Source organism: Mastomys coucha, unplaced genomic scaffold, assembly GCF_008632895.1.
Source record: "Mastomys coucha isolate ucsf_1 unplaced genomic scaffold, UCSF_Mcou_1 pScaffold18, whole genome shotgun sequence".
NCBI classification, from domain to species: Eukaryota; Metazoa; Chordata; class Mammalia; order Rodentia; family Muridae; genus Mastomys; species Mastomys coucha.
Window position 1 is genome coordinate 68,357,107 of NW_022196900.1, and position 11,775 is coordinate 68,368,881.

At 37.5% G+C, this 11,775-nt stretch overlaps 1 protein-coding gene across 2 annotated transcripts in view; it reads left to right on the forward strand.

The window, feature by feature from the left end:
• Nrdc (nardilysin convertase) overlaps positions 1-11,775 on the forward strand; it is a 62,997-nt gene that overhangs the window by 12,357 nt on the left and 38,865 nt on the right. The window contains exons 2-6 of one of the 2 annotated variants that reach the window (XM_031378148.1): positions 3,955-4,282; positions 6,978-7,111; positions 7,958-8,027; positions 8,171-8,252; positions 9,298-9,451. In XM_031378148.1, the coding sequence (XP_031234008.1) occupies positions 3,955-4,282; positions 6,978-7,111; positions 7,958-8,027; positions 8,171-8,252; positions 9,298-9,451 (768 nt within the window). The remainder of the gene's footprint in view (positions 1-3,954; positions 4,283-6,977; positions 7,112-7,957; positions 8,028-8,170; positions 8,253-9,297; positions 9,452-11,775) is intronic. The other variant, XM_031378149.1, reaches the window with a different exon arrangement.

Below are 11,775 nucleotides of genomic sequence, written 5' to 3' on the forward strand. Positions count from 1 at the left end.
TCCGTAGGGTGAAGGCTCTGTTTAGGCACCAGTTGGACTTCTCTGAGTTGTTTAATTATTAGGCCCCTCTGGAAAATGACCTTCACTTTTTTTTTAAGTTTACTTATTTATTATATATATGTACACTGTAGCTGTCTTCAGACACACCAGAAGAGGGCATCATCAGATCTTATTACAGATGGTTGTGAGCCATCATGTGGTTCATGAGATATGAACTCAGGACTTCTGAAAAAGCAGTCAGTGCTCTTAACTCTGAGCCATATCTCCAGCCCAACATTCACTTTTTTTTTTAAGTAAAAATTTAAAATTGTATGTGTTTGGGTCTCTCTCTCTCTCTCTCTCTCTCTCTCTCTCTCTCTCTCTCTCTCTCTCTCTCTCTCTGTGTGTGTGTGTGTGTGTGTGTCTGTGTGTGTGTCTGTGTCTGTGTCTGTGTCTGTGTCTGTGTGTGTGTCTGTGTCTGTGTCTGTGTCTGTGTCTGCATGTGAGTGAGCTCACACTCTGGACAGGTCAGAGGACAACTTGTGGGACTCTGTGCTCTCCTTTCATTGCATGGGTCCTAGAGATCATCTTCAGGTTATCAGGCATGATGGTGACATTTACCCACAGAGCATTTTCCAGCAGCCTCAACAGTTTCTTTTTTTTGAAACATTGTTTTCTTAAGTATCCCAGACTAGCCTTGAGGTAGGCTCCTCTGGTCTTTCCCTTTGTAGGGCTACTGGTTATCCGACATGAACCAACACACTTGTCTATTAACAATTGTTTTGTGTATTCAGCAAATAGTTTTTAAGTATTTGGTATTTCCCAGATGATAGCATGTATGGGAGAAAAAAAAATCTTTGTACCATTCTAAAAAGGCAGACAGAAAAGAAAAATTAAAAAATAGTGACCAATTTTGCAAATACATTTAAACTAAGATTAAAGAGCATATAGTTTGACTGGTGTCCATAGGGAGTAGTAAGGGGACACATTTCTTCAAGTGGTGCATTTCAGCACAGACTGCCTTGCAGATGGCTGTCCTTGGCAGGCATCTTCTCATCTGCTTTTGGATTTGCTTCTATTTTTCTTGTCTTTGTCAGTGTTCTGTTGCTGTGGTGAGAGACCATGACCACAGCAACTCTTATTATAAAGAAAACATTTAATTGGGGCTTGCTTACAGTTTCCATTATAATCATGTTTGGGGAGCATGGCAACAAGGGAGATGAGGTACTGGAGAAGTAGCTAAAAGTTCTGTATCCAGATCCACAGGCAGCAGGAAGAGAGAGAGAGCCACTGGGCTTGATTTGGACTTTGAAAACTTTCAGGCCCACCCCTAGTGACACACTTCCTCCAACAAAGCCGCACCTTCAAATCCTTTTCAATAGTGCTACTCCCTACCTACTGATCAAGTATTCAAGCCTATGAGCCTATGTGGATCATTCTCATTCACTCACCACAATTACTAATTGAGCTTATCTCAAGCCTTTCTGTACATTTTATGTATTGATCTGAAACTTAGACTTTTTTTTTTCTGGTGTTGGGGGAAATTCATAGACTATCATATATTTACATCTGTGGTTTTTCATAACTTAATTTGTAAAATTTATGATCTGTTAATGGCTACTTCTGCTTCCCAAATTTTGTGATTTTATCCCCAAATATAAAACATATCCACTACCTAACTGTTCTTTGTTTAAATCTGATTTTGATGTGGTAGGGAGACAAGTCCACATTTTCCCTCTTCTGTCTCTGTGGAGAACAGAGGGAAACTTTGGCTTGTCAGTCCTTGCTTCTGGTTGGTTTGCTACAGAGCCTCTTGTTGCTGCTGCGTCTAACACAGGCTGGCTGTCCGTAGCTCCTGGCGAGTTTCCTGTCTCTGCCTCCTGTCTCATCTTAGAAACACTAGGACTACAGACTCTGGAGATCTAAACGCCATCCCCACACATGGTTATATATAGTGTTTTACCCACTGAGCCATCTCCCTAGTGGGCAGTACCTTTTGAACCTCAAGGCTTGGCTGAGAAGTATTTTGTTTCAGAGGCTTTCTCTGGTTTTCCTAGGATCTTTCAAGAATATTCTGTTTTACCTGCCATTCTTAGTTTGATGATCTTGTTACCATTACCAAACACTGTGGTCTTACACTTTTTTTCGTGTAATGTAGTATGATGTCTGACACATGGAGTTGTCAAAGAATAAAAAATAAAGAATAAATGGGAACAGGCTATCATAGACATTTGGCCATCAAATGATAAAAGTTTTACTAAAGAGTAATTTTTCTACAGGGATACAAGTCTGTGGAACTTTTTTTTTTTTTTTTCCTGAGACAGGGTTTCTCTGTGTAGTCCTGGTTGTCCTGGAACTCACTCTATAGACCAGGCTGACCTCAAACTCAGAAATCCACCTGCCTTTTTAATCCCTCCCAAGTGCTGGGATTAAAGGTGTGCGCCAACACCACCCAGCAGAATGTTAATATCTAAACTAAAGGACTGGAAGAGGTGGTTGGTCATGTGTTTCTAAATTTTTAAAAAATTGATTATTCATTGGTTGAGACAGTTGCTTTCTGTACTGTGTTCCAGGCTGTATTGAAACTCAGGAACTGATGATCTTCTGCCTCAGGCTTCCCAGTGCCAGGATAACAGGCGTGAGCTGCTACACATGGCTTTTATTTTGAGCCCCAGAGGTTGGAGCTAGTGCCTTACACATACCTAGCAGATGCCCTAGAGCTACTCTGAACACTATCTCCAACCCTATAAACCTGTACTTTGAATATGTAGATGTATTTTATGACTAAAAACCTCAAAGAACACACATAAGACAAAGTGTGTCTCTTCATTTCTTTCTAGCTAAAATTAATTTTGCTTTCAAGGTTCCTTCCCCAGGTTAACCAATTTGATTAATTACAACTGCGATAGTCTTTGCTGGTTTGTGGAGGATTCAGTCTAAGACCATCAGTGGATGCTTGAAACCATGATTAGTACCAAACCTATGTATATTATACATACATATAAAATTGAATGCCTTTTCTATGTTTACTCTTAGTAAGATAAGAGTAGCATTTGCAGTTTGAGGTCACAATTTCGTGGCTACAAGATTTGCTCTTACTATAGATCTCTTGGGCTACTTCAGCATTTTTTTTTTTAAAAGATTTATTTATTGATTATATGTAAGTACACTGTAGCTGTCTTCAGACACTCCAGAAGAGGGCATCAGATCTCATTATGGATGGTTGTGAGCCACCATGTGGTTGCTGGGATTTGAACTCAGGACCTTCGGAAGAGCAGTCAGTGCTCTTACCTGCTGAGCCATCTCTCCAGTCCCAGCATTTTTTTTTTTTTCTTACAGGAGATAGACATTTCATAGATTCTCTTGGTGTGTCCAGAAATAGCATTACCTGTCTTATGCTTTGGAGGCCATTGTTAAGTAATTAAAATTTACTTTTGAACACAAGCACTAGGATACCGTTAATGACCATCTGCTAAAACTGACAGCTATTGCTGGATATGTACCTTTAATCTCAGCACTTTGGAGGCAGAGTCAGGCAGAACTCATATGTGAGTTCAAGGCCAGCCTGGCCTACATAATGAGTTCCAGGACAGCAAGGGCTATGTAGATAAACCCTGTCTCAAAACCCAAATCAAACTAAAGTCAAAGAACAACAGAAACCTGACGGCTATTAAGTGACTAAGATGTGTGTGTGTGTGTGTGTGTGTGTGTGTATAATATACAAATGTATATTTATAACTCTGGATAAATAATCATTATCTTAGTGAAATCTTTATTCATGCCCTGACTGGATGCAGTGGTGCACAATTTAAAAATGTATTAATTCGTATATTTATACCATGGTTGAGTGTGAATAACTGAAACTTGGGTAAGTGGGGGCACTATGTAGTATCCACTGTGTTTATTACACATAATGTGGGCTCTTCTTACTGAGTAGTTGAATCAAAACGCTTTGTGTTTTTTTTTTTCCTCCAGATACATCAAATTACAGAATGGCTTGCAGGCACTTTTGATTTCAGATCTAAGTAATGTGGAGGGTAAAACTGGAAATGCAACTGATGAAGAAGAGGAGGAGGAGGAGGAGGAGGAAGATGAAGACGATGATGATGACGACGACGATGATGACGATGAAGATGAAGACTCTGGAGCTGAGATACAGGATGATGATGAAGAAGGTTTTGATGATGAAGAGGAATTTGATGATGATGAACATGATGATGATGATGATCTTGAGAATGAGGAAAATGAACTGGAAGAATTGGAAGAGAGGGTAGAAGCCAGAAAGAAAACCACTGAGAAACAGGTGTGAGTCATGCCTATATTGTCTTTCTCACTTGGGAACTCCTTGGGATAATAATCAACTTGTATTTTATTTCTTAGTAGTAAAAAGGAAGTATGTAGCTATCTTTTGAATTTTTTTTTTTTAGCCAGTGATTATTCTATATAAAGATTATATTTTGAAAACAACTTGCTCTGGTTATAAAAGTGACTTACTATAGAAACAAAACAAAAAGAAATGTAAAAACCACTCATTAGAGGTAAAAATGAAAATAATTGAGTGTATATGTATTATGTACATCATATGCATTTAAAAATATGAGGAGGTAAGACTCTACAATTCTTAGCTGAGGCTAGAGGAATAAGAGCAATATCATCCTTGGAAGATGGAAGAAAGGAGAACAAGGCCTGAGTGTTAAGTTACCGCATGGGTAGTTCCTGTGGAGGGAATTGAATTTGATCTCCCCTGTGGGAAAGTGTCAACACTAGAATAAATAAGTCAGTAATCAGGGAAGTTAAGTGTGAGAGTTGAACTTAAGCATCAGTGAATTGGTATGTGAGTGGATGGGGGATTTTCCTCACTATATCTTTTGAAAAATGCTTCCATTTTACAGGAGGGGGTTCTTGTATCACAGGGTAGGCAACATTTTGGAAATACTATAGTAGAACTGGCCAGCGAATATTTGTTAAAGTTGGTTTCTTTCTTGATTTGTTTTATTTTTTGAGATAGTGTGATGTAGCCTAGGCTAATCTCGAACTTTGTATAGCTGGGATGACTTTGAACTCCTGATCCTCTAGACCAGTGGTTTTCCACTTTCCTAATGCTCTGACTCTCATGTTGTGGTGACCCCTAACCATAAAACTAATTTTGTTGCTGTTACTTTATAACTGTAATTTTGATACTACTATGAATCATAACATAAATATTTTTGGAGATAGGGGTTTGCCAAAAGGGTTGAGGACTGCGGCTCCCGACTCTACTTCCTAAGTGCTGGGATTACAAGCATGAAAAGCATGCTCAGCTTAAAGTTGAATATCAGTACATCAGCATGGTATAGTCTTAATATATAGGATTTATTACTAGATTATTAATTTAGATATCAAAAGAGTACTTTAAAAGTGGTTAGCCTGTGGGACTGACACGATAGCTTAGTGGGTAGAGGTCCTTGCTATACAAGTTTGGTGACTGAACTTGCTCTTTGGAGCTCACACAGCAGAGACACCATTTTGGAAAGTTTTCTGACCTCCATATGCACACTTGTACTCAACATATACCATACATATACATCCTCATCATCATTTTTAGAGATGGGAATCTCACTTGGTTGTTCAGGCTAGTCTCAAGGTTAGGTTCAAGTAGTACTGTCAGCAGCTGGGACTGTAGACATATGCCCCACTGCTCTTGGCTTCAATAATTCTCTTAAATGAATTCTTTGAGAATCCCCCCTACCTTCTCTTCTTAATCTTCTTCCTCCTCCTTCTCCTTCAGTTTTATGAGACAAAATCTTACTATGTAGTCCTGGCTGGCCTGAAACTTGCTGTGTAGACCCGGCTGGCCTGGAACTCACAGAGAGCCGTCTACTTCTGCCTTCAGAGTGCTGGGATTAAAAAGGTGTGTTCCACCACTCCCAGCCTCATTTTTTTTCCTTTAAGAAAGGTTGTGCCAGTTTTTTAACCAAACTTTTGGGTAGATTGAGTTATGTTTTTAGGAAGCTTTGTGTGTGTATGTGTGTGTGTGTGTGTGTGTGTGTGTGTGTGTGTGTGTGTGTGTATGTCAGATAGTAGGCCAAGTTGTGTTTACTTGGAGAACTTCAGAGATGAAACTCAAGACACTGAATAAATTTGTATATATGCTACTTGGTAGACTATTCTAAAGGTTTTTTTTTTTTTTGTAGGCAAATTGGGAATTAATAGGATTAGTTGTAATTCTTAATAGAGCAGTAATGTGATGGAGAAATTACAGGCGTCCTAAGACGCCTAGCTCTAGGTCTGGCTTCTGGGGGTCTTACGTTGCCTGGCTCTCTTTCTTTCATGCCCACCTTTAAGTTCACACAATTGTGAGCACTAGCTTAGCTCCCAAAGTGACAGAATTACTAGATCTTAGATTCTTACCTCAAAGTTTCTATATTTGTCTTTCTCTGTATAAAAAACTGCAAGTAGCTCTTCCTGTGTTGTGGACTTCTTTTGATAAAGCAATTAGGTTTACAGAGACCAAATCTTTTGGCTCTGAAGCAGTGGGTATCCTAGTGGAAGAAGAGATTCCATGATTTTAAGAGTGGGAAATGGCTTCTACTTAGTGGGTGCATAAAGTACATAAACGTCTGGAAGGGAAAGTAAAGAAGTTAGTGTAGGTGAGAGGTGGCTTCAGAATTGCATTGACGCTGAAGGGAGTTTAGGATTTAATTTTTATTTGAGAAATGTGAGCCTTATTTAAGGTAAATAATTCTCATTAATAAATGAAATGGGAAAAATGTTAGCTTTTGGAGAACCTTATCTAATTAGAAGTTAATTACTTTCCTGAAACATTTTTAAAATTATCCCTGTTTCTGTTCTTTGAAAAGAAGTTTTTCTTGATCTGAAAAGTTAATAAGTTAACAAGATTGAAATTTAAGTATGATATATTTGAATTATGATTTGTTCATAATTTTGAGTTTTATAACTCAATTTTCAAGTATAAATTTCTTGGGTAGAAAGTTCTCAAGTATGAATTTCTTTTCTAGCAATCGCAGAACCTGTTTTTGCTGTGGTCAAAGCTGACTGATAGACTGTGGTTTAAGTCATCTTATTCAAAAATGTCTTCAACCCTGCTGGTCGAGACAAGAAATCTTTATGGGGTAGTTGGAGCTGAAAGCAGGTTAGGCATCTATTAAACATCACAGAACAGGTTAGACTGTGCTTTGAAGAAGTGGCTATTCTTCCATGTTTTAAATGAGCTTATGTGCTAAGTCTTCAAGAATGGGACTTGAAGTATCAAGTGAGGCTGTTTGGTTCTTCCAAAAATCCAAGGTTGGCTTGAATGCCAGGTGCATGCTATTTTATAAGAAAAACCTCATCAAACAGTGCTTCACAAAATTAATACAAAGTTGTAAAAGTTAATATTTACTTTCTTGTTTTCAAATTTACTATTTCTTTTACTTAAAAAAAAAACCTTTTAACTAATGATGATAGTATGTCTCAGTCATTTTAAACAGAGTTTTGTGTACATCTTGGCCATCTATTTTGTTAAAAACAAATTTTCCCAAGGAATTTGGCAAATGCACATTGATAAGTAATACATAATTCATATGTGTGTGTTCAATGCAAGGGAAGAACTAAAGAGCCTCTTAAATCCTATTGCTGTAGCTTTTTAATAGCAAGTTTTCTCTTTTAACCATTTACTTACTATTTTATTAGATATTTTCCTAAATGGTTATTTTATCCCCATCCCCACCTCATATTAGTAATAAACTTTCTGAGTAGCACACTGAGAAGTCTAGAGTGTTTTGTAACTCAGTTACTCAACATAAACATTTTAAATTGCTTAGAGCTCTTCATTCTACCCAGATCTGTTAGTTCTGCAGAGTTCCAAAGTCTAGTAACTCAGGGCACAAGCATGGTTCAGAGTCTTAATCAGCAGCATGAGCTGTGGCCCAGGAGGCCCTGGGAGGCCCGGGAGGCCAGCCTCTGCGTTGTCTCTGTCTGTTTCTGCTTTCTCCCTCAGGTCTGCATCTGTTGAGCATTTGGCAGGATGGCAAGTGGAGGAGCAGCAGGGTGAAACTGACACAGTGCTGGTGAGTTTCACTTTGCTGCTCCTCCTGACTTCCAGGGAGAGTTCTGTTCCTTTCTGTTGGAAAGCTTCTCCAAGTGAATCCTTGAGGTGCTAGTACTGCTTTAGGATTGACTCAACTGTTTGTATGTGTTCTACTTACCCCAGTCTGCAGCGGCTCTGTGTGTTGGAGTTGGGAGCTTTGCTGATCCAGATGACCTGCCTGGGCTGGCACACTTTTTGGAGCACAGTAAGATCTTGTAAAATATCATTCCCGGGTGTGGTTTTTTTCCCTTTACATTTGTATTAATTGATTTCAGAGATGAGTAATTGGTTAACTGAAGTACATTTAAACAAAGAAAAAGCTAAGAAGAAAAATGCTGATTTAGGGTAGGAATGATCATAGGGAAAGACTTTTCATCTAAGTATATGTAATATTATGGATTTGAATGAAAAACGCTATTGTCCTCAATCTGTACTTTATTCACTGAGGTAGTCTCAGTCAAACCCAGAGCTTGCCAATGTGGCTGCTAGTTTCCCAATCCAGCTTGCTCTAGGAAGCCTATGTCTCTGCCTTCTGAAACGCACTTTCCCTGGGTTCTAGGGATCTGAACCCTGTTCTCACATGTGTTCAGCAAGTGCTTTAACCACTGAGCTATTTTTCCAGCCCCAAATCTGTTTTACTGTAGACATAATTATTTGGCTACAGTACAGTGAACAGAGCAGGATATGGTTGCCATTCTCTAGGAATTGGCTAGCTCTGGTTGGACTAGTTTGCTTCAGTGTTAATAGCACCCAGTGACATCAGAGTGTTGAAAATACAGACAATCAAAAGGTATGATTAATATGCCACAAAAGGAACCATAGGTTTAGCTATGAGCATGCCTCAGTAAAAATTTGTGGATGTTACACAGCTACAAATGTTTATGCATGTGCTTGCTTTTTGGCATTAGTCATTTTAAAAATATTTTTAGCTTCTAGGTTATTTGAAAGTAAACCCCTTACTTGATACCTTTTATGGTAGTTGTTAGTCTGCACATAAGCTTATGTTTAAGTTTTACCCTTTTTATAAGCAAATACTCACCTGTTTTTAAACATGAAATATTTGGGTTTTCTTAGATTAGAAATAACATGAGCATTGTAGACTGTTGCACAGCACCAGTGTAACAAAGTGTTAGACATAGCCATTGTTAATGTATTAACTTTATCTTTTATGCATAGAGAAGTTCATCTTTGATAATAAAAATTTCTGTCTATCTCTTCCTGTTGGGTGACGTTTTATTCTTTCCCTTTAGTGGTGTTCATGGGTAGTTTGAAATATCCAGATGAGAATGGATTTGATGCCTTCCTCAAGAAACATGGAGGTAGTGATAATGCCTCAACTGATTGTGAACGCACAGTCTTTCAGTTTGATGTCCAGAGAAAATATTTCAAGGAAGCCCTGGATAGGTAACTATTACTCAATACCATTATACACATGGAAATACTGGACATATTCTATGATATTTTCAAGAAGTAGTCTATTTCTCTAAAACTGTCAGAATATTGGGGGGAAAGTAGCAAACTACTAAATGTCCTTCTTTCCTTCTTCCTTTCTTTCTTTTCTTTCTTCCTTTTTCTTTCTTTCTTCTTTCTTTCTTTCTTTCTTTCTTTCTTTCTTTCTTTCTTTCTTGTATAGCTCAATGCTAGGCTTTTGTGTAGTGCTGGGGATTCACCAGGTCTCCATTCTTATGTGACAATCACTCTATTGATTGAGCCATTTCCCCAGCTCCTCTTCATTAAAATCTAAAAGTGAAATTAAGGTTACTTCTTTAATAATGGCATCTAAAAGAATAAAATACTTCAAAATAAACTTGGGTTTTCTTGGATTAGAAATAACATGAACATTGTAGACTGTTGCACAGCACCAGTGTAACAAAGTGTTAGACATAGCCATTGTTAATGTATTACTTTATCTTTTATGCATAGAGAAAGTAAGTAATAAGTAATAAACAAGTAAAGAGCTGAGAAGCTGTGCCATGTGCCTGAGATGACTTCGTGTTAAGTATAAGAACATGGAAGACTTCTTCTTGTTAAGAATGACAACAATTTCCAAACTGATTTATGGATTCATCCCAGTCACTTCACAATTTTAGCTACCCTTTTATATCTATGAGTGATACCATAATTCATATGGGAAAAGTAAAAAAAGTAAAAATCCCAGGAGTGTGGTTCTGACATAAGGACAAGACACTGCTCAGTGGACTAGAACCGGGACACAACCATTACACTTGCTGTCAGTAGTCTGGCGCCAGGACAACCTAGCAGGACAACCTAAAAGATTGTTAGCTCTCTGCCAGAGCAGTAGGAGAGCCATGTGCAAAGTAATGAACCACAGTTCTTTATTCAAGTTTATAGAAAATTTAACTCTAATTAGGTTACAGACTTAAATGTGAGAACAAAAATTGTGAAACTTTGAAGAAAGTGTCAGCCTTCGTGACCTTATTATATTTGGTGATAGTTATAACGTGGTGTTGGCAAAGAGACAAATAGAGTAATAAGTCACAGAAATACCATAAAGGTGAACACGTACACAAAGGGCTTTTTACTGGAATGATGCCACGACAATTGAGTTTACATGGATATAGGAATAAAGTTGACTCTGCCACTCAAAAACAAACAAAAAATGTTCTGGATAGATTGTAGGCTAAAAATTGAACAAAATAGCTAAATTTTTAAGCCACAATTTAGGTAAGCTTTGTCAAATAAGATTAAGAAATAAGTAAACAAACAAACCAAAGAACATAAAGGAAATGGTATCTTTGAAAAGACACTGGAGACCTGACTCAGTGGTAACAAGGCTCAGGTTGACCCCAGGATATATAAGTATCCAATATAGTTTAAATTGATATATAAACATATATTACTAGATGTATTGTTAGAATTAAAAAATATAACCTATTTGGGGGCTGGAGAGATAGCTCAGCAGTTAAGAGCACTGACTACTCTTCTGAAGATCCTGAGTTCAAATCCCAGCAACTACATGGTGGCTCACAACCATCTGTAATGAGATCTGACACCCTGAAGACAGCTACAGTGTACTTATATATAATAAATAAATAAATCTTAAAAAAAATAACCTATTCAAAGAGATTTGAATAAACATTTAAAAAAGTAAATTCCTGATATAAATGTATAAAATGGTATTCAGCCTTATTTGGAGTCAGTGAAATGTAAAGCTAAACTATTTCACAAGTTATAGAAAACTTTGATAATAATAAAGGAAAGAAAGCTGTGGAGGAGTGATGGGATCAGAACCCCTGGGCAAGCGAAATGGGTGTGGCCATTTCAAGAAGAGTAGACACTAAGTAGTAATGTGAGTGTGTGTGCTAGTCCTTCCTAATTCTTTCCTGGGTAAATACCCAGAGAAATGCATGTGTATGGCCCAATAAATAGTGCAAAAATCCACTTACTGTAGAAGTGTCATACTCCAGTTGTAAAGCCCAGATTTCTGTCAAATAGCAATGGAATAGATGTGTAAATTAATTTCAGTGAATATTGTCACAGCAGCTAAAATAAACTCCACTCACATCCATGCGCATGAATAGAATATCATAGCATTGAATTGAACAATACATGAACAATTACATACTATGTATTTACAACTATATAAAGTTCTGAAACAAAATCATTTTGCTTAAAATATACATTCTCTCTCTTTTTTTTTGATTTGAAAGATTTATTTTTTTAAATGTTAAAATTAGAAAACACATTTAAAACTTAATCCTCTAAAA